Source organism: Leopardus geoffroyi, chromosome D3 (genome assembly GCF_018350155.1).
Source record: "Leopardus geoffroyi isolate Oge1 chromosome D3, O.geoffroyi_Oge1_pat1.0, whole genome shotgun sequence".
NCBI classification, from domain to species: Eukaryota; Metazoa; Chordata; class Mammalia; order Carnivora; family Felidae; genus Leopardus; species Leopardus geoffroyi.
The window spans coordinates 68,411,119-68,431,773 of NC_059339.1; the positions used below are offsets into that span (position 1 = coordinate 68,411,119).

Here is a 20,655-nt window from a genome sequence, read left to right on the forward strand (position 1 = left end):
CGGGTCTTGCCGTGGTTGATGCGGGCTCTCAGATCTGCTGCTCTCCCGGGCACCGTGTATGGTTGCATCCTGAGTCTCTGAGTTAACATCCCACTCTACTGTGCTTGCGTTAGGTCTTCTATTTAATTGAGTTGATCCTCTTTTTCCTCTCCTGTGGAGAGTGTATAATAAGAGTCCCCTGCTCTCAGGGTCGTGGTGAGGTCTAAATGAGCTAATAGATGTAAAACTCTTTGCTCCATATCTGCCTCAGTATTATCCTTATCATAGCTCACAACGCTTGCAGACATAACTAAGTTCCTTCTATGGTTACTTGTTCCTTCCGGGCCAATGGAATTGCTCACGCAGTGGAAGGGAGTCCATTTATGGGGCAGGACTGGAGGGGAAGGAAAGCCTTTGCAGGCTAGCTTCCCCCCATTGTTGGGCTACCTCATCCACATGGGACTCCGCTCAGGGATGCCCTTGCCTCACCTTGCCATTTTCTTTGCTATCTTCTTGCCGCCCGAGGTAGCCTAAGAGGTAGCCAGAAGAAGCCGCTGCAAACAGACGAGGCGTATACAGGCAGGTTTTTCCATGCGTGCAAGCCATCTCCCGAGTATGTTCTCCCCTTCTCCTCCTCCTCAGCTATCAGTGTCACCGGTCAAGTGGAAGAATCTCATTGAGCACGTGCAACATGCAAGATGCTATTTTGGAAGTCAAACTCTGACATGGAAGGCAGGACTCTGAGGAATCTCCTAGCCTTTGCCTACACTGTGGTCTCAGATGTGGCTCAGAATTCAACTTCCCCCCAGTGCTTCCCGCCAAGCAGAGAACACAAACCCAGGGCAGAGAGCTGGGGCTGAAGGCCATTCTGGAATCCATGACCACAGCCCAGGAGGGGCCATTGAGTGGGACCTTCTTATGAGTGCCTGACTCCCGGTCACAGTTTGGGCCAGCCCACCTTAAAACTGCCTTGTGCAGGAGAAGCCTTGTTTTGAGCCCCTAAGGAGACCATGCCCCCCCTCCTTGGACCCCCGCAGCCCATTCTTCCCTCTGCCCCTCTGTTCCTGGTCTCATTTCCCTGGCTCCTGTTACTTGTATGACTTCTGCAGACCCGTGTTCGTCCCCTGGTAAGTAATGGCCCCCTCTCAGCCTGCCTGGCCTCAGCTCTGTAGACCCAGGGTACTTTTGGACCCTTCTCATTGCAGGCTGGTCTGGGCATGGGCACTTCATGTTCAGGAAATACGTGTCTGAGGACTGGCCAGAGGGGCTTCTGTGCGTCATTTCGTTTGCTTTCTAACGTCTCATTTAACCCTCACAACAAGAGGCATGTTTAAGTTCTCCGTTTTAGAGCATCAGAGACCATGGCTCAGGGGAAGGAAGAGAAAAGACCTACTGCCTGGCCAGACTGGCCTCTGGTCTTGCACACAGGATGGGCTTGGTAACAGGGGGCGTGGGCGCTTGTAACAAACTCCGGGGCCTGTGGAGTTGAGTGGTGGGCACCAAGCATCCATAGTGCCATTGTCACTGTGCAGGCCAGGGAACGGCCACCTTGGTCCTCAGAGACCTTACAGCCTAACCGAGGACTGTGGGATCTGAGTCTTTGTATCTTCTCCAATTCTGAAGGAGAATTGCAATTACAGGTCGAGGGCTGGGGGAGCCATGGAGCATCCTGGCTTCTTACAATGCAGGAGAGATGACCCAGTTGAGGGCCACAGTCTGTAGGCCCTGGGTCACCTGTGCATGCTACTGTTCCACAGTGGGTGGAATGAGGATGGCCCAAATCTGGTCCACCCAGGGCCATCGGTCATCTTAACTTTTCATCCAACAAGGAATCATGGAGGACTACAGTATCGAAGGCACTGTGGGGCACACGAAACTGAAGGAGACATGGCCTCTGAGCTCCTGAAAGTTTGTAGCATGGTTGGGGAGACAAGCTTGTAAGCAACTGTCTAGTCCATTTAGATACCAGGATGGAATGCTAAGAAGCGAAGCAGCTTGTCCATTGTGCTGTGTGTGACCAAATGGATTCATTCTCATGGGAACTAGGTTTGGTTTTTCTGGGCCTGGACGTTTATGCCAATGGCAAATTCGGGACAATGTTTTAGGGGTGAGCAAAAGTGGGGAAGATGTGGTGTGGCAGGCAGAGGGAAAAGCCTGGTTCCAGAAACGTGTGCAAGGGTGGGGTGGCAGCGTATGGAGCAGGGAGGAGCGAACGCCCCTTAAAGATCAGCCATCAACTATTCTCCAGTCCGCTTCCAACCCCAGGGCAGGAACCCGGGTCTCCTGGCCCCCGGCCCAGTGCTCCTTTTGATGCATTACCATAAATAGAAGCTTAAAACCAGTTCGCAGGACCAACAGTGGGGAGGGGTGGGGGCTACGGATGGGGAGGTGAGGGCAGCGATTAAAGCTTTTCCTCCTGGTGGGCTCCTGATCTGACACAGGAGATGGGGCAGTGAGAGCCTAAAGATTTCCTTTGTTCACGGAACTGTTTGGAAAGGCCGTGGCTGTGTCAAGAATACCGGTCATGCGACTAAATCCTGGCCCTCGAGTCGGCCACGCAGCCCCACAGCCCCAAATCTGATCCCTTGGACCCAGTTTGTGCACACCGATCTTCTTCCTCATGCTGGGGGTGCCTAGGGCCTGGAGCTGCATGGCACTGGAGGCCGACTCTTTGCTCCTGAAGGTCAGCATTGTGGGAGATGTTGCCTTCTTTAGAAAAAGGAAGAGGGAGAGAGGGAAAGGGAGGAAACTCATCCCTGAAAGCCTCATGGATAAAGGGAACAGCGAGTGAACCAGCTCTCCTGGCCCGGTCTGTTTCGGCGGCTGGGCGATCCAGCAGACAGGGGTCACCCTTCTGAAATCTCCTGTCCCAGGGGACAGCGTGCCTGGCAGGTGAAGCTCCGAGTATGTTCTGGGGAGGCAGCTGCAGCGTGAGAACTGCTGGCAGCTCAGGGCTCTGTGCTTCTAGGTCAGTGGGTGCTCACCAAACTAACTGCATTATTTGTGTCAGTGACTCAAGGAGGGTAGCACGGTGGCCCGGGAAGGGGAGGGTCAGTGCGCCAATGACAAAAAGTCCCCCGCATTCCCTTCAGAAATAAAGCCAAACAAAACGTGATTGTGGCTTGATTCAATGCATAAGCAAAAAGGGAAAGAGTTTGCATTGCATGAACACTTGCCTTTCACACCGGGGAGGTCACGGTCGCAGCTACGGTCCGTGACATAAGCCAACACAGGTAAGCCAGAGGTTTTCCCGCTGGTCTTTGGCAACATGAGAAAAACGGTTGAGTTCACAGTGTGCCTGGGGATTAGGTTCAGGTGAAAAGGACCCATCGTATTCCAAATTATTCTTGAAAACCCCTTAAATTCCCGGGAAGTTCAGAACACTTGGTTGGGGGCACATGCCCTGTATGGTATTGTAGACATGTGAGTGTGTATCTTGTGGCCTACTGTAAAGAAGACATAAGCCGCATAGAGCATTTTAATTTTATTTCTTTGTAAGTATGCATGGGTGTAGACAGCACCTGCCTGAGACTCTGTGTACAGAGCATCCTGTGGGAGAGTGCGGTGCCTCTCATAGAGCTGAAGCTAATCCACGTGAAGGACCATCTTGTACTTTAAAGTCACGTCCCTTATGAAATGAAGGTGATAGCAGCTGGGACGTCCTTAGGCAGAGTGAAAAGTAACAACTCCCCACTGTTCAATTTAAGCTTTACTGGCTTATGGAATTCACAATGCTGGGAACTACTAACCTAAGCCTCCTACTTTATCTCAGTTAAAGAAACTCTTTAGGTTTGTGTGTGGACAACTAAACAGAAGGAGCGTCAACTCTTTGCTTTTTTTCTCCTGTGGAGGACACTGGCCTCGGCCTTGACTCTCTCTCAGCCTGTCGACCCGGTCATGCTGGTTGGGCTCCCGTGTCACTTTCTGAGAGAGGCCTTTTCTGATCCTCCGGTTGAAAACATTTCCCTCTTCGTTTTTGTTGGATTCCCCTCCCGCCCCCCCCCCCGCCCCCACCCCCACCCCCACCCCCACCCGAGCGCACTTGTCTCTGGTTAAATCTTCTTTTTCTTTTTAGCTGCATTCTGTTGGCTCTCCCGTTCCCCTTGTGGGATGGAAACCCTGAGCTGTGGTTCAGTTCGCTGTTGTATCTGCAGCACCTTCATCAACTCATGGCACCTCAACCAAGAAGTGTCCCGTGAATGAAGGAAAGCACGATGGATTCCTGAGGGAGGGATCACACTTTGGCCTCTTGCCCCCAAAGCTAATGCTGACGCTACCCCTGCAGGTTCTCAGTCAAGACTGAGCGCAGAGGCCGCTCCCTCCCTTCCCACTCTCTCCCTGTGCATCTTGTCTGGCCTGGCCTCTTAGATGTCCTGTGAGCCGCCTGCAGCCCAGTGGCCTGGCCAGCCTTTCACTAACCACTTCTCTCGGGTTGGGGTGGCAGTTGACCGTCTACACAGAGGAGGCTGAGCCTACAGCAAGCTGCACTTCTGTGCTCTGAGAATGTTCTGTACACAGCCAGGGAGCTCAGGGAGCGGTTGGCTGGGGGACACAGGCGGCCACATTCTAGAATGGCATTCCCGGGGGCTTGGGCTGCTGCTTCCCGGCAGTCTCATGAGGGACATGGACAGAAAGGCTAAAGAGGTCTCAGGGGTGGAGGGCTTTCCTGGCGCAGGGGCTTGGGGTGCAGATGGGGGCATCTCACAGACTGTGCCAGAGAAAAGAAGGTGAAGAAGGTTGCAGAGGATGGGAGGGAGGGTGGGCAACTTGGGGAAGTCACCTGCCCCACGCCAGGCCTGAGCAAGGCACCTGAATATCAGATCATTTTATTTAATTCTCACAACAACTCTCTGAACTGGGTGTAACTCTTTATTGTGGCCATTTCATAGATGAGGAATACAGAAGCATAAGTAAGGTAGGTATCTACCCAGGCTTCCACAGTAGGCAGCAGTCATAGCATTACACTGGACCAACGAACTCCTCGTCCCAGCCCCCAGTCACGTTGCTGAAAGACCCCCGAGGCTGGCTCAGCAAGCCCTGGGATGTGGGCTCTGTTGCTCTGGGGTGCTCCTTTGTCACAGCCTTCTTACCTGTACACCACCCCCCTCCCCCGCCCCCAATATCTAACCAGCCAGCCCTGGCCCACCAGTGCAGGGGGCAGGAGAGATGAATCTTTCATTCACACGCGGCCTCCCCTGCACAGTGGAACTCACCCCGGGATCTCAGTATCACAGGTAGAGCTGGTTTGGCAGGTGGGAGGTGGGGGGAGGGGGGGGATGCGGGCACAGGTGCCCTTACGCTGGCTGAACCCTGATTCCTGCCCCTTCGTATGATGAACCGCACCAGAGTACATTCAGCGGAAGCAAGAGCAGAGCCATTAAAGCATACTTCCTAGTAACTCGCGCTGAGGCCGCCATCTTTCTTAGGCAGCTTCTGGGAGCTTCCAAGTCTTCTGGTAACTCAGAGGGTAGCCTCAGGCATTCCTTCCTCCAGGCGGTCCTTGCCGCTAGCGTGTATCCTTGGTGTATCCTGCAAGGTTCTTCCTTGCAGCCCGTGGACTTCTTTGGGACACAGACAGAGTTTCTTTACATCCGTGGCACATGGTGTGGCCACAGAACACAGCGGCCATCTCTGAGTATTTGCAGAGTCTCAATTTTCTTCCAGAATCCATTGTTGCTTCTATTCCCAGGATGGCTTTTGAACCTCCCCAAGTCCAAGACACTATTCACAAACGTGACAAACGTCCCCACCTCTCAGGGACGGTCACTTCCCCGCAGAGGCCAGAGCACAAGTATCGCTTTGTCTTCCCTGGAGCTTGCTTTATGGAGTCTCTTGAGGATTTGGGTCTCATCTCTGTCAGGAACACACCACTGAGTTAGGGACCAGAACTCAGGCTGTATGCGTTTAAGCTCATTCAGGCAGTTTTTCTGGAGGCCGCAGAACATACATCGTGCCATTTCCCCCGGCCACTTGTCCCGTTCCATTTCTTGCACATCTTCCAGTCTTCGGTCTGCAGCAGCCTGAGGTGTTGCCTTTTTCAGTTCAGCAGGGCTCCCGGGACCTTCCACGAAGGTCCCTCATCAGGGGAGGGGAGAGCTCCGTTCTCTTGTGGCCACCGCGAGACTGTGCATCGGGGACTGCGCCCGGATGACTGACAATGGTCCTTGAAAACCCAGCCCCTCAGGAACCGCTCCCTTTACATTTTACACCGTATAATGTAGAGAGTTCTCAACCAGTGTTCTGTTGGTTCCTGCTTTCTGTCCTTTGCGTCAATGTTCTCACCCATCTTTTTTCCTCGTCGTTCAGAAATTATCAAATCAACGTCATTTGTATCTGCAGTTGCCCCTTGGGTTACCAGTGGGAAGGGGCGGGGATGGTCATGTTTCCTTTCCATGACTTCACCGATATAATAAGACCAAGTACAACATCATCTATAGCTACCTCGTGCTGAATCGTTTAGGACTTTTTTTGGTGATAAGTGATAGAAACCCACCTCAAAATACCTTCTTTTTTTTTTTTTCTAAATTTTGTTTGGTGTTTATTCATTTTTGACAGAGACAGAGCACAAGCGGAGGAGGGGCAGGGAGAGAGGGAGACACAGAATCCGAAGCAGGCTCCAGGCTCCGAGCTGTCAGCACAGAGCCCGACGCGAGGCTCAAACCCATGAACCACAAGATCGTGACCTGAGCCCAAGTCAGACACATAACTGACTGAGCCACCCAGGAGCCCCCATTAAAGATACCAAGGGGAGATATACCGGCTCATGCAATCAAAGGAAGGCTCAAATAGTCATGGCGAAGGAGGCAGGAAGGTCAAATATTTTCATCCTCATTTTCCACAAGAAGGAGGAGAGGGCTGGAAGAAATAACTGCCCAGGTTTAGCAACAGATCCAGTACCCAGGTTGCCTGAAAGGTGTGTGTGGTTTATTAGTCAGGACTCCGTTGGCCTTTATGGTGAGAAACCCAACTTGAAGGAAAGGGGAGGGGTGGGTTTTGTTGGCTTAGTGCATCCAAGGAAGGTGTGCACAGGGCAGCGATCTAGCCTCTGTCACTGCAGTACCGCTCAGGCACAGACCCCCAGATTATGCTGAATGCCATGGGCTCTCACCCCAAAGACCACCACAGGAAAAGTGTTCATGTGCAATTGGGGGGGGGGGGGTGGTCAGAGACTTCACTAAAACCTGCCCGGAGAGCCTCAGTTAAGCTCTTCCTCTAGAACAACGTCCAGTTCCTGTGGAGCCAGCATCGCATAGTATCTAGAGCAAACCTTTTCAGAACAGGTGGAGTTGAGGTACACATTCCAGAGGATGAGGAGGAACTCCAGGCAGGGGTGAGTCCCGATGGCTCAGCCTCTGGATCTCATCCCTGCCTACTTTTATCTGTTTTCTTACACTGGGACTCCAGCTAAGGTATGGCATTTTTTACAAGTCTCTGCTGATTAAAAAAAATAATAATAAATTGAAAGAAAAAGAAAACCACACATTTAAACGTGAGTGAGCCTGTCTGCCCCTCACCTTTCTTTCTAAAACCGGTCGGCTTCTTCTGAATAGCCGTGCAGCCTAGAGATTCCAGGAATTTTAGAAACATTACCTGTTTATTTCATTGGACGTGACCCACACATCCTGCCCACGTGCCCACAGCAAGACCTTGGTAGGATAACTTCTTAGAAGCTATGAAAAAACATGACCCCCCGCAGGAGGAAGGCTCCGCTATTGAGACAAGCTCATTGTCAAGGGAGATGTACTTGGTATTTTTATGGCCCATTACGTTGCCAAGTGCTGTGGCTGCTTTGTACTGTTTGCCCTCGGGATATCTCCCCGAGTTGGGCTGGAGATGGGGGGAGCCTGGGAAGTCCCGAGCTGGCTTGGCCGGAGGGTCTGTCCTGCCTCCCTGGGACTCCGGCTCCCTGGGCTTGCCCCGTGGGCACGGCAGAACCAACGTCCAGCTTTTCTTCTGTCAGACTATGGCTGGGGCCCTCCACCTGGAATCTTCTGGAAAAAAGGAAGCCATCAGTTTCCATGTATTTTATAGCATTCTTGCGAGTGACAGGAGCCTGGAGGGGCCGATCAGTATGCAAGTTCATGAAAAGAGGAGACGGTTCGTGGTTTCCAAAAGGCCAGGGTGGAGGGTGGACATCCAGGTGTGATGGGGCAGACAGGTGTGGCACTGGAGAGAGCAGGGCTGGAGTACAGGGCCTACCTCCACAGGAGACTGGGGAGGCCACCTCCCTGCTGGAAGCCTCCCACTGACGCCTCACCTGGACCAGGGTCCCTGTTCCAACTCGGGTGTTTCACGGTTCCACTGCCTCCCAGTGAAGGCTATGCAGTTCCTGCCAGGTCTTGTGCGGTCTGGGGGACCCTTCACACAACAGGAGGAAGACTCTCGTACTGGTATGCTCTCTCTCTCTCTCTCTCTCTCTGTCTCTCTCTCTGCAAAGAGCTGATGTGTGAAAGAAAGATAACAGACGTAGGAGACAGTTTGGCTTGGATGATTTCTGTCGGGCTCAGGTCTGGGGTTAGTGGCCGTGGGCCAAAGGTCACAGGAATATCAGAAAAAAATTTCTCTGAAGGGAAAGGGGGCATGGGGTTCTATGACGTGTGTACGTGGTTTCTAGCGTCCCTGCCCCTCCCGTCTCCCTGGTCCCTGCAGGGGTGCCGGAAGGTGGGGCTGGGCTGGGAGGTGGATGCACCCCGCTTGTCCTAGGGATTCGGGTCTCTCTTCATTGTGAAGCTGGGGCGTGGGCAGCATCTCAGGCTGTTGGTTTGGTGGGAGGCTAGACGACCCCCTCCGGACTGGCACAGGGCCTGGTACTCCAGCCCCGGAGCAGCGTACCCCTGTGGGTTATGGCCCCGAGGGCTCTGGAGTAGTACAGGTGGGGGGTGATGTGACCTCTGCCGGGGAGAATCAGATGGAGAGGACAGGGTGCTGGGGGACCGCACTGAGAGGACCAAGCTGTGGACACTCAGGGAGCAGATGGGAGAGGCCATCATCAGGCCAGCCTCACACTATGGACCTGCGGCTGGGACTGTGCTGTGGGATCTGGATGAGAGGGCCGGGAGTGTTCAAGGGCCACCATAAGTACGGCTAACTGGGTGATGTACAGAACAGACATTTATTGTCCCACAGTTCTGGAGGCTAGAAATCTGGGATGGAAGCGTCGGTGGGACCAATGCTCCTTCTGAAGGCTCTGGGGAAAAATCCTTTCTTGTCACCAGCTTCTGGTGGCTGCCAGAGCCATTGGAGTTCTTTGGCTCAAGCCGTGTTGGTCCAACACTGCCTCCATCTTTACATGGCCTTCTCTTTCTGTGTCTCTTGTGTCTCTGTGGCCAAATTTCGTTCTTCTTCTAAGGACACCAGTCATTGAATTTAGGGCCCACTCATCCCGTATGACATCGTCTTCACTTGACCATATCTGCAAAGACCGTATCTCCAAATAAGGTCATGTTCACAGCTCCCTCCAGGGTTAGGACTCCAGCTGATCGTTTTGAGGCACATAAATCTACCTGCTTAAAGGGGGTGAAGAACCATCCAGATGGCCCCAAGCCAGACATCAGGAGCACCAGCCCTGGCCCTCAGACTACCCTGGTGCTTCTCTGTCTGACCACAGTGCCAAGCACATCTCCACACACTGCTGTGATGCTAACATCATTGGCCAGCTGACGGAGGTCATAACATCGCTTCTAGTCTTCTCATGTACCCCTATCAAACCCCTTAGGGCTCAGCGTAGGTACCGCGAAGGCTTCCCTGACCCTTCTTGTAAGCAGGGTCCTCCTTCCTTCTTCTGGGCTGCCAGAGGCATCTGTCCAATGATCCCCTGACCTCCAGGGCCAGAACTGAGTCTGTTCATTCTAGTATTCTCCATCTGATGCACCTGGCACACGGTGGGCCTTCGGCACTGGTTGCGTGAGAAAGAACCAAGGATGGACGTACGGGTGGGTGGGTTTGACGGACGGATGTCAAGTAACAGAAGTCTTCCCTGGCCACCCCACCCCCGCCCCCGCCGTGCTCATGCCCTTGCCATGCCTTGTTCTGCTCCGTAGTGTTTTTGTCAGTTATCAGAGCGTCTGCTCACCTGATGGTCGTCTCTCTGCTCTCACTAGAACGTGTGCTCTACACAGACCAGCATTTGGCCGATTTCTTTTTCACTATATGTGCGGTGCCTAAAACGGCAATTTTTACAGGAAAGGTGGACGGGAGAGCTGGTGGGTTTTAGGATGGGGGGAGGGAGGGGCGCCTGTAGCCTAGTGGAAGTGTGGCACTGCGAGCACAGGGTCAGTGGGTCTCAGGGCCGAGGGCGCACACGCTCCTCGCCTGGTGTGTTTGTTTGGCCCTCCCTTGCTGCACCCCAGACCCAAGATTTGTTTGTCTCTACTGGCCTCTCAGGGCAAGGCCCGTGCACTCCCAGCCTGGGGCCAGCCGCTCTGCTGGGCCTGCCTTTAATCCCTTGGAAATACCGCCCTGGGTTGTAAGTACCCACCTCAGCCTACCCTGGAATGGGTGGATTTTATAGAGCATGTTTCTGCAACCAGAGCCATCAGGCACGGCCCTGCAGGGGGGCATATATACACCACTGCTGATCTCCGAGTCAGGCGTGTGTGTGTGTGCGTGTGTGTGCTTCCTGTGTATTCTGCCCGTGCCGCCTGTGGAAGGAGTATTATCTTCCCTCCGTCCCTGGAGAGGCTTGGTTTCTATAACCTACTTGTCTCCCAGGCCCATTTACTTAGCAAAAGTGGTCAGAGGGTAGAGAGAGGGGATCTGCAGCCAGGTCTCAGAGCTAGGGGAAGAATTCTCATGCAGAGAAGTAGAAGGAGGGCAGGCAGGGCCTGAGGTGGTCCAGGGTAACGCTACGGGGTCTCACGTGACTCGAGACTGATGAGAAACACCAAGCAGCTGGTAAACCAGAAGGCCGTGCTCTCCCTTGTGGGAGGACTGGGGAGGGAGTGTCTCCTACCTGGACTGACATTCCTATGGGGCCCTTTCTTTTTCTTTTTTTAATGTTTATTTACTTATTTTGAGAGAGAAAGAGTGTGAGTAGGGGAGGGGCAGAGAGAGAGGGGGAGAGAGAGAATCCCAAGCAGGCTCCACACTGTCAGCTCAGAGTCCAATGTATGACTCGATCCCACAACCCACGAGATCATGACCTGAGCCGAAATCAAGAGCCAGACGCTTAACCGGCTGAGCCACAGAGGCGCCCCTGGGGCTCTTTCAAGGCACAGAATGGAAGGATTTGTTAAATAAGGAATTAGAGCAGAGACCACTGTCTGCTGTTAAAGGATAATTCTAAGAAGCTTGATAAATTTCCATTCTCCACTTTAGTGATATATTCTGAAAAGCAGGGAGGGAACTCCGGTCCAAAGGCGAAATATCATATCCCCTGGCCAGGCCTGGAGATACCAGTCCCCCATGCTCCTTTCCAGATTCTTTATTATTCACACTTGTCATTGGGTGCCTCTTGCCTAGGACATGCTGCCCTTTGCAGCCCTCTCTTATATAACATGTTTCAGGGCAACTGCTTCCTGGAGAGTAATGGAGTGAGAGGAGCGTGCTCCATTGTGGCTGGATCTTTGTTGCTTGCTTTTTTAAAAAAAATTTTTGTTAACATTTATTTATTATTGAGAGACAGAGAGAGACAGAGCACGAGCGGGGGAGGGGCAGAGAGAGGAGGAGACAGAGCATCCGAAACCGGCTCCAGGCTCTGAGCTGTTAGCACAGAGCCCGACGCGGGGCTCGAACCCACAAACCGCGAGATCATGACCTGAGCCGAAGTCGGATGCTTAGCCGACTGAGCCACCCAGGCGCCGCTCTTTCTTTTTCTTTTTAATTAACACTTGCTGTCCCCTCTCCCCAGAACATACTGCCCCCGGATTTTCTTCCCACTTTTTAAAATCGAGGCATGATTTACCTACCATAAAATTCACCCTTTTGAAGTATACGGTGAGTTGGGTTTCTTGGGGTGTTTTTTTTTTTTTTTTTTTTTTAAGTATATCCTCAAGGTCACACGTGCAACCATCACTCCTGTGTAATTCCAGAATATTTCCATCACCCAAAGAGAAACCCGGTACTCATTCGCAGTGACTCCTTATCCTTCCTCTCCCCAGCCCCCGGCCACCACTCATCTACTTCCTGTCTGCACGTTTGCCTATTCTGGACATTTCATGACAATGGAATTATACAATACTGGGTTTCAGTGACTAGGTTCTTTCCCTGAGCATGATGGGTTGTTGTTGTTTCTTTGGAGGGGGGGGGGTGGGAGTTGTTTTTTTGTTTTCTGAGAGTGAGAGAGAGCCGGGGAGGGGCAGAGAGAATGTGTATGAATGTTAAGCAGGCTCTACGCCCAGCATGGAGCTGGAGGCACAGCTTGACCTCCCAACCCTGGAATCAGGACCGGAGTCAAAATCAAGAGTTGGGCCCTCAACCAACTGAGCCACCCAGGTGCTCCCAGCGTGATATTTTTAAGGTTCATCCACGTTGTCGCATGTATCAGAACTTCCTTCCTTTTTGTGGCCGTATAATATTCCATTGTATGGACATACCACATTTTACTTATCCAGTCCTCAGTTAGTGGACATTTGGGTTGTTTCCAGTCGTGACTCTGATGAGTAAGGCTGCCATGAACATTCGCGTACCAGCCTTACCTCTTGGCGGTGAGTAGAGAAGCTGGGCTAACCCGGATCAACACTGGCTTGATGGCAGATGTGGGTCTGAGCACAGATTCTCTCTTCTTCCGCTGGCCACCTATTTTCCCCGATTGACCCCAGTCACCCTTGTCTTGGAGGGAGTGTGGGCAGCATCTTGAGTTGTGTGGGTCACTCGGTGCCAACCACCAACCTGAGAAACAAAGTAGCTGATTGAAGAGAGTCCTCCAGTGAAGCTTGTATAAATACAGTGTCCTGCTTTATGCAGGAGCTCCTCAAGGTCCTATGTAAGTGCCCCAGGGAAGGTGGCTCTCATTCATTGATTCACCAACATGCCCATAGCCGGGGGCTCCAGGTGGTCTTGTGGGTGGGACCAGTCCTCCCTAGCCCCAGCCTGGATTGTTCCTGGAGAGGGAAGATTTCAGAAGTGCAAGCCTTGGTTCTAGCACGTGTTTTTTTTTGCCAATTTCTGGCCTCCTGCTGGTGCCTGCCAGCCTCAGACCAAAGAGAGCTCTCCATCCTTCTCCATTCTTCTCCGTCCTTCTCCAGCTCCACACCTGGGTCACCTCCCTAACCTGAGCCTCCCACACCCTCCTCTCCTGCAGACCACCTCAGCCAGACTCGCTGCCAGGGCTGGGGGCTCCGTGAGGAGAGGGACCAGAACAGCCTCACTTGCTTTGGCACCCTCAGCCCTGAGCAGAGTGTCCGGAGGATGGGAAGGTGATGAAAGTGATGGTGACAGTGGCGCCACTGGAACGCTGAAGCATACTGCATAGCAGGCACTAGTCTGCCTTCTTTACGTGCTTATCAACCCCTTTAACCCCTGCAGGGACCCTAGGAGGCCGATGCTGTTATTATCTCCATTTTACGGATGTGGCAAGTGAGGCAGGTGGAGGTGAGGTTATCTGTCAAAGTCACAGAATCATCCAAAGGAAGCGCCAGGAGCTGAACGTTCACGGTGCAGCTCCGGACCGCATGCTTTTACTCTTATATTTTCTACGCATTCACATACTTCGGAGGAGACAGGTGGATGGACACAGAGGTCACAGCAGGGGCTTCATTAGAAGCCTCGAGGGGCCCTGCAGGTCGTCTGGGCCACTCTGAGTTTCGTAGAGAGCTAGGACTCCAGCGGAGGGTGAGTCCCGAAGGCAGCTCCCCACTGTGTGTGGAGGAGAAGGGCGGGATGCAGGCCAGAGCCCAGGACTCTGAAGCCCAGACAGGGGAGGCCGCACCTTCTGGGCTCATGGAAGGCCCAGGGTCGCGGACAGCTCCGTCTGCCCGGCCTCAGAGCTGAGATCCCGATCCAGGCTGCCAGCTTGAGAGGGAGCCTCGGCTTCCTTCCATTGTCTACGTGGGGCACACCCAGTGTGTTCCTACAGTGACCCCAGGCCAGGAGGGAGGGAAGGGGCCAGCCCAGAGCTGGGTCAGGATGGGAGAGGGGAAATGAGAGGGGAAGACTTGGTGTTTTTCCTTGTTTGTGTTTTGTATTAAAGAAAAGCAAATAATATCCTTTGAGAAAAACCATTAAACAAAGCACATCCTAAGGCTGCACAGGCCCATTGTGGCCGCCTGGAGCCCGGAATTCATTCATGCTCTTTGGCCGGATTGTCGGAGGCAAGAGACAGGGTAGGAGGGAGGGACTGTTATTACAATCAATGTTGAAATGTGTCCTTCCCTCCCGGGACTCCATAGGAGGCTAGGCCAGGCATCCGTGATGCCGGAGTCCCTGTGTCCTCCCGAGCCTGTTCCCTCTTGTCCTCCCACTGCCGGGCCCCGGGAAGCTCCTTGAGACTGGCCAGAACTGCCAACATCCACCCCGCACTGGTTGGGGACTAAGCCCTGAGAAGGCCTCCCAGTGAGGCCATCCACTATGGAGCCTGAAACCAGAGGGCTGCTACCATAGAGGCTCTGGGCCTCAGTCTCCCTGTCTATAAAGTGGGGGCGGGGGGGGGGGTGGGTTATATGGACTCTGGCTGACCACTCTTTTTAAAACATTTTTTTTTTAAGTTTTTATTTATTTTTGAGACAGAGACAGAGCATGAGCAGGGGAGGGGCAGAGAGAGAGGGAGACACAGAATCCGAAGCAGGCTCCGGGCTCCGAGCGGTCAGCACAGAGCCCGACGTGAGGCTCGAACCCACGAACTGTGAGATCATGACCCGAGTCGAAGTCGGACGACCAACCAACTGAGCCACCCAGGCACCCCTGGCTGATCACTCTTAAACACACCGAGACCTGTCACTCCCTCTCATCCTGTGTGTGCCTAGGGCTGGCCTTCAGCCCAGCTTCAGCAGATAATTCTGCCTGGGGCTCGGCATGTGCAAGATCAGCCCCATGTTATAAGTCGAGGGTCTTTCTCCAACCTTGACGTAGATGCATAGCTGTTGTCCTGACGACACTATGCAAGAGACCATCCTTAGGATTTTTCCCAGTTCAGAGTCTAAAACAGCATTTAACTATTTCATCCTGAGTACTCCCCAGGAGTGTGAGGAATGAGGGTCTTGGGTCAGAATTGCCCGGGCTGTCCTGGGCTGGCGTGAGACAACCCGGGTCCTAGCCCACTCCCTCTTTGTGAGGCCCAGGGTTTGCAAGGGGCTGTGTCTCTTTGTCCTCTCAATGGCCCGGAGAAGTTACTGACATTCCCACTGTGTCAGGAAGCGGAGAGAAGTCACGAGTGTTCAAAAAATAACTCCGTCATGCAGCCGTGAATCCGGGATCTGGTCCCCGCTTTGATGCTAATGCTCTACAAGACCTTGAACTGGTTCACTCACCCCTCTGGATCTCAGTGTCCTTGTCTGGAATTTGAATGACTGGGTATGACAGATTCTAAGGTCTCCTTTGTGTCCTTCCTAATCTTCAGTTCTGTAATTACAGCATCATTGCCTGGTGGGAAATGGATTCATTCTACCATTTTCCATTTTTCAGTGTGGATTTGGTGGTCGGAGTCTAGTCGTGCACTCCCGATTTCCTTCGTCACAGATGTCGTTATCAACAGTTACGTGCGAGAAGGTCTTTGCCGTCTTTCCCAAGTTACTAACGATCCCCCTTCCTCCCACATGACGCAGGGCTACCACCCGATGCCCCACGAAGTAGAGATCGCCCACACGAAGAAGTTGTTCCGGAGGAGGAGAAATGACCGAAGGTAGGAGAGACTCCATCGAGAACTCTGGGTTTTCTGTCCTTGGCCAGCCGTCTGTAGCTCCGTCGGTTCTGGCCTGGGTTTCGCTTTCTCCAGTGGCCAGCTGATAACCTGTGAGGTGAAGCAGGTGGGTTGGGTACCAGTCGGGAAGCAGGGGGTACACTTCTCTGGGCCGGCCCCGGGGGTGGGTCCCTTCAGGAGTCCAGGGCAGCACAGGTTATGCCCCCTCGGGAGGAGAAATGCTCTTTCCCCTGACCTTACCGTAACAATAGCAGTCCTCAAAGGACTGGGTCCCAGCTGACGTATGTTCTGAGACATGGCCTCCAGGAGCTCACAATTCCAAGGGTTTCTGCCCCGCGTGGTGCGGGGCTCTGCTGTGACAAACGATATGCAGATCAGAAACTGCACATGCACCTGCTCTCTAGCACCCAGAGGCGCTCACTCACACTAAGGCAAAAACCAGGGTCTCCCTGCAGTTCAGAGTGCTGGGTGGCAGCTAGGGGCCAGAAAACCTGCCACGAGGGGCGCCTGGGTGGCTCAGTCGGTTGAGCGTCTGACTCTTTGATTTTGGCTCAGGTCATGATCTCACAGTTTGTGGGTTCAAGCCCCACATCAGGCTTTGTGCTGACAGTCTGGAGCCTGCTTGGGATTCTCTTTCTCTCTCTCTCTCTCTCTCTCTCTCTCTCTCTGCTCCCCCCCCCCACCCCCTTCTGCCCCTTTCCCAGTTGCTTTCTCTCTTACTCTCTCTCTAAATAAACTTAGAAAAGAAAAAGTGCCACGAGGCAGCCCTGGATACATAAGCAGCTGAGGCTAGGCGTCCCGGGAAGGCATATGCCTTAGTTTCCTTGCAGCCTCTCTCACATGGAAAGGTCTTCATGGTATATTTCAAATGGAAAACTCCAGGTACCGAGCAATGTTTTGGGGTCTGTGGACATTTGTAATAAAGCCGCATTGGAGTAAATTTTTTGTTTGAATATGCATATATAACTTCTGGCTGGAAATGTAAAAAATAAAGGAAGGGAGGGAGTAAAAGAGAAGAAGGATGGGAAGGAGGAAGGAGAGAAGGAAAGGGCAAAAAGCCTTCTGCCTAAGGAACTAAAATGAGGTGTGTTCCTCTCTGGGGAGTTTTTTCGTGGATAAAAGTGATGGCCTGTGGTTTTACCTTTGATGAACACTGAATGTCGCCTGAGAGCCAAGGAATACTCGAGCCCTCATCTCTTGCTAAGAAACTAGAGGGGCCTGTTTTCCTGTTATCCCTTGAAACTAAGGCTGTGGCTGACCAGGGTCCCCGGTGCTTCCCTCCACACGTGGGCCCTGACCAAGGAGTGCTGGGTGGTGGCCACAGCTCCGGGCGAATGGGGCACTGGTGCATTTGGTGGGTGTGAGGCCTTCCCAGAGGACAGTAAGCATACAACTGACTAGGAGGAAGCCCGTCTTGGCTTCGACAGCAGAACCACCAGGCACGTCACGTGACTGCAGGAAAAGGGGAAACTGAGCCAGGAGAGGGGGACCAAGCCCTAGTCCAGGCTTGACCAGACCAGAGCAGGCTTATTTCACTGTGGGTGCTGCCTTTTTGCCGTAGCTGCTTCACAGAGGCTAATTCCTGGTTTCTGGCTTCCTGGCGGAGGGAAGACGTAGGGAGCACCCCCTCAAAGGGGATTGGGGTTCTCTGGGGCCGGGAAGGGATCAGGGAGAACAGAGACTTGGTGGCCCTCTTCCCCTGCCGCCCGGTCCCGAGTATGTGTGCAGAGGTGTGTGGAATCCCCAAGCTTCTGAATGAAGGGTCACCCCCTGCCCGGCTCTGCTCCTTCGGGCCCAGGCAGCGGCGGGCTGATGCTCAGCACCCATGCCGGCCCCACCTCCGCTCGTGGGCCCGGTCGCCTCGCTCCGCAGCACCCCCCCCCCCCACCACCACCACCACCGCCCTCGACAGTGGCAGGCCTCCGGAGAGCAGCGTGACCCGGGAACGTAGGAAGAGGAGAGTGGCACACACACGCTGGGAAGCCGACCTTCCGCTGAGCCCCACTCGTGTTAACAAACGTCTGGGTTAGGTCAGCACACCTCGCAAAGGATGTGGACCCGGGACAGGGTCCAAAGTGAGGCAATAAAGATGATTAAAGGGATGGAAAGTATGTCCTGGGAGGAGAGGCTGACGGGACGAAGCAGGGGAAGAGCATGCATGCCAATAAAGTCATGAGAGATTTACACGGAGGGCCCGGAGCAGCTGCCTCACGTTCACAGGGACCGAAACCAGAGGGCGCTAGCCGGAATGGAAGAGGGTGTTCGGCTAGACCACACACGGACTCCCGGAGTAAACGTCTTGACCCTCGGAGGGCCCATCTGCGGGTCAGGACGGCAGGGAGCGCCAGGTGGCTTGTGTGGCGCCCTGCAGATTAGAGCGGGACGTCTGCGTTCTACCCCAGCTCCCGCGGGACGCGAGGTGGCCTGTGCCCCTGCTGCTGGTCACTTCCAGTTGTGGGAGTCTGAGGCGCGCGCCCCGGAATTCGACACCGGACGGGCATTCCGCCTCCTCCGTTCCCTCCCTCTGTGACCTGGGCAGTTGGTTCATGCCCCTACTTCGTCTTCTGTAAAATGGGTCTGCTAAGCAGGAGGCTTGAACAATCTAATCCTTGCAAGGCCCCTGGAAACAGTCTTAGCGTCGGCCCCCTCTTGGGTCCGAGGTACGCGGGAACCACTGTAAGGAAAGGTGGGGAGCTGGCGGCAGCGAGGGTGGGCCGTCACCCGTGATCTCCCTCGTGAGCCCGGGGAGCTTTGCCCTGCGTGCTCTCCAGGATCAGTTTCCTTCTCCTGCATCCGCTTCCCCCGGCAGACACGGAGGGAGGGTCCCTTCAGCGCAGCTCTCTGTGGACTCTGCTCCCACACTCCATGGGCTGCTGCGAGGCGCTCTGTGATTACAATTGAGTTGCGAATGTCTTGTCCTCATTTTGCAGAAAGCTCCAGAACGGCTCATGGGTTTTTTGTTTTTTTTTTTTTTCCCTTAAAAATGTTCCCCAAACTTAAAACAACTAGTAACCACTTGCTTCTTTGGGGACGCTACTCAAAGATGTTTGCTGATTTCAGAAAAAATTATGCATTTCATGCTATGAACGGACTAAATGAGCACTTCAAGCGTTCCTCAAAGAGCAACATGCCTCAGGTGCCCTGTCCCCACCCACGTTGGCCACCTGCTGCCTGGAGGAGGGCCTGCCAGCTTCCCCTCCCCGCCCCCCAGGCGACCCACCCCTGGCCACGGGTGCAGGCAGAGGAGCGGGCTCCCGGAGGGCTGAGTCTTGCCCACGCTGCTGACCTTGAGCGAGGTCTCACCCGCCGGGGGTGCAGGATTTTCTCCGCACCTCCTCCACCCTGCTGCGTTTACAGAGATGAACAGACTGGGGCAATGAACAACTGTCAGGGTCTGCCCAGGAAACGGAGGAGGGTCCTTTGGATCAATGGTGGTAGACAGGAAGGGAAGGGAGCAAGATTGGGCGGAGGGAAACGCTGAGTCTGGGTGGGGAGTTCTGGCCCTATGGGGGGGGCGCTGAAGTTGAGGTGATTCAGAGCTGTCCCGAGACGGAGCGGAGGAGCAGGTCTGTATACCCCTGTCCGCTGGTCGTTGGATAGAATTGCCACAACTTTAGGCTGGCCGCTCTTATCACCCAGGGCAGTCTCTATAGGGGCTGACAGCTCGGGGCGGGAGGCGGTGTCTGCTCCGGCACGTCCCCCAGCCGAGGGGGTTGAGTGTCCCGTTCCTGAAGGGGGGCCTGGGTGGCACATCACCCTGAATGCCCCAGTGAAGCAGTACCTGCCTCTCCTACTGGGATTGATGGAAGGGCGCTCCGTGCCACATCCCGTGCTCCAGAGAACCCCAGAGAAATGGCAGGCTTGGCCCCTGCTCTCCAGGGGCTTGCGCAACCCTCGTTGGCTGTTGAAGCCACCAGACTGCATGTAGAATCCGAACGTCCAAAGAAAGGAGCCAGCAGGAGGTGAGCGAGGAGTGCTTCCTGGAGGAGGTGGGCATTGAAGTAGCCTGTGAGACACAAGGGGGATTTGGAAGGGAGACCGGAGGATATCGGGAGGGAAGGAACGGGAAAGGCGCAGCGGAATAGGTGCAGGAGCCAGAAGCCGCGCCACAAAGCTCCCTAGAGACAGAGGCAAGAGGGTGGTGCTTATGGCAGTCACCACCCCCAACGGAACTAAATCGAAGGGAAAGGCCGGAGCTCCTGGTTCCTGATGGGCCCTGGCCCGGGGTGCTACAAGTCTGTGTAGACACAGCACGCTCCAGAACCGGACCTCCTAACAGGGCAGGACAGCGAATGCAGGCACTATCTTTCCGTCGCACGCTGCCCTTGCAGCGGGGGAGACAAGAGAGCCGTTCTCCAACTTAATCTGTTTCATTAAGTGAGGTCTGAGAATGGTTAATTGACTCCATGTGCAAAGCAGACTTGGAAGGAAAAAGAAAAGAATGCCATGGTCATCCAGCCAGTGTCGGATGGCCCTGCTGGGCGAGGGGCAGGAGAGCGAGCCGTCCCCACACTTCCACATATGCCACCCCCTCCCTGGGTCCCCAGGTGGTGCAGTCGGGGCCGCATCCTGGACACCGCAGGGTGATCGGAGCCTGAATGCCCATGGCTGTGGCCTGGCGTCCTCGAATTGTAGAACCAGTTAAGACTTATTCCTTCTTCCCTTTCTCTGCCAACATGCGCCCCAACCCTCCCTGGGTGCCAGGCTCTTTCCCTAGGGACAGAGTTAGTGTCAGCCGTCAGATTTGATTTTGCAAGCTCTCTGTGACATCATCTAGGTCACTGATAAAAATGCACAGGACCTCTGGAATTACTGGCGATGGATATATAACTTTCTAAATATACTAAAAATCCTGACTTATGTAATTTAAAAGGATAGATTTT

At 54.0% G+C, this 20,655-nt stretch overlaps 1 protein-coding gene across 18 annotated transcripts in view; it reads left to right on the forward strand.

Annotated features, from left to right (window-relative positions):
* CTIF (cap binding complex dependent translation initiation factor) overlaps window positions 1-20,655 on the forward strand; it is a 297,589-nt gene that overhangs the window by 146,416 nt on the left and 130,518 nt on the right. For all 18 annotated transcript variants that reach the window (XM_045457976.1, XM_045457969.1, XM_045457984.1 and 15 more), the window contains one exon: window positions 15,678-15,754. In XM_045457976.1, coding sequence (XP_045313932.1) covers window positions 15,678-15,754 — 77 coding nt within the window. The remainder of the gene's footprint in view (window positions 1-15,677; window positions 15,755-20,655) is intronic.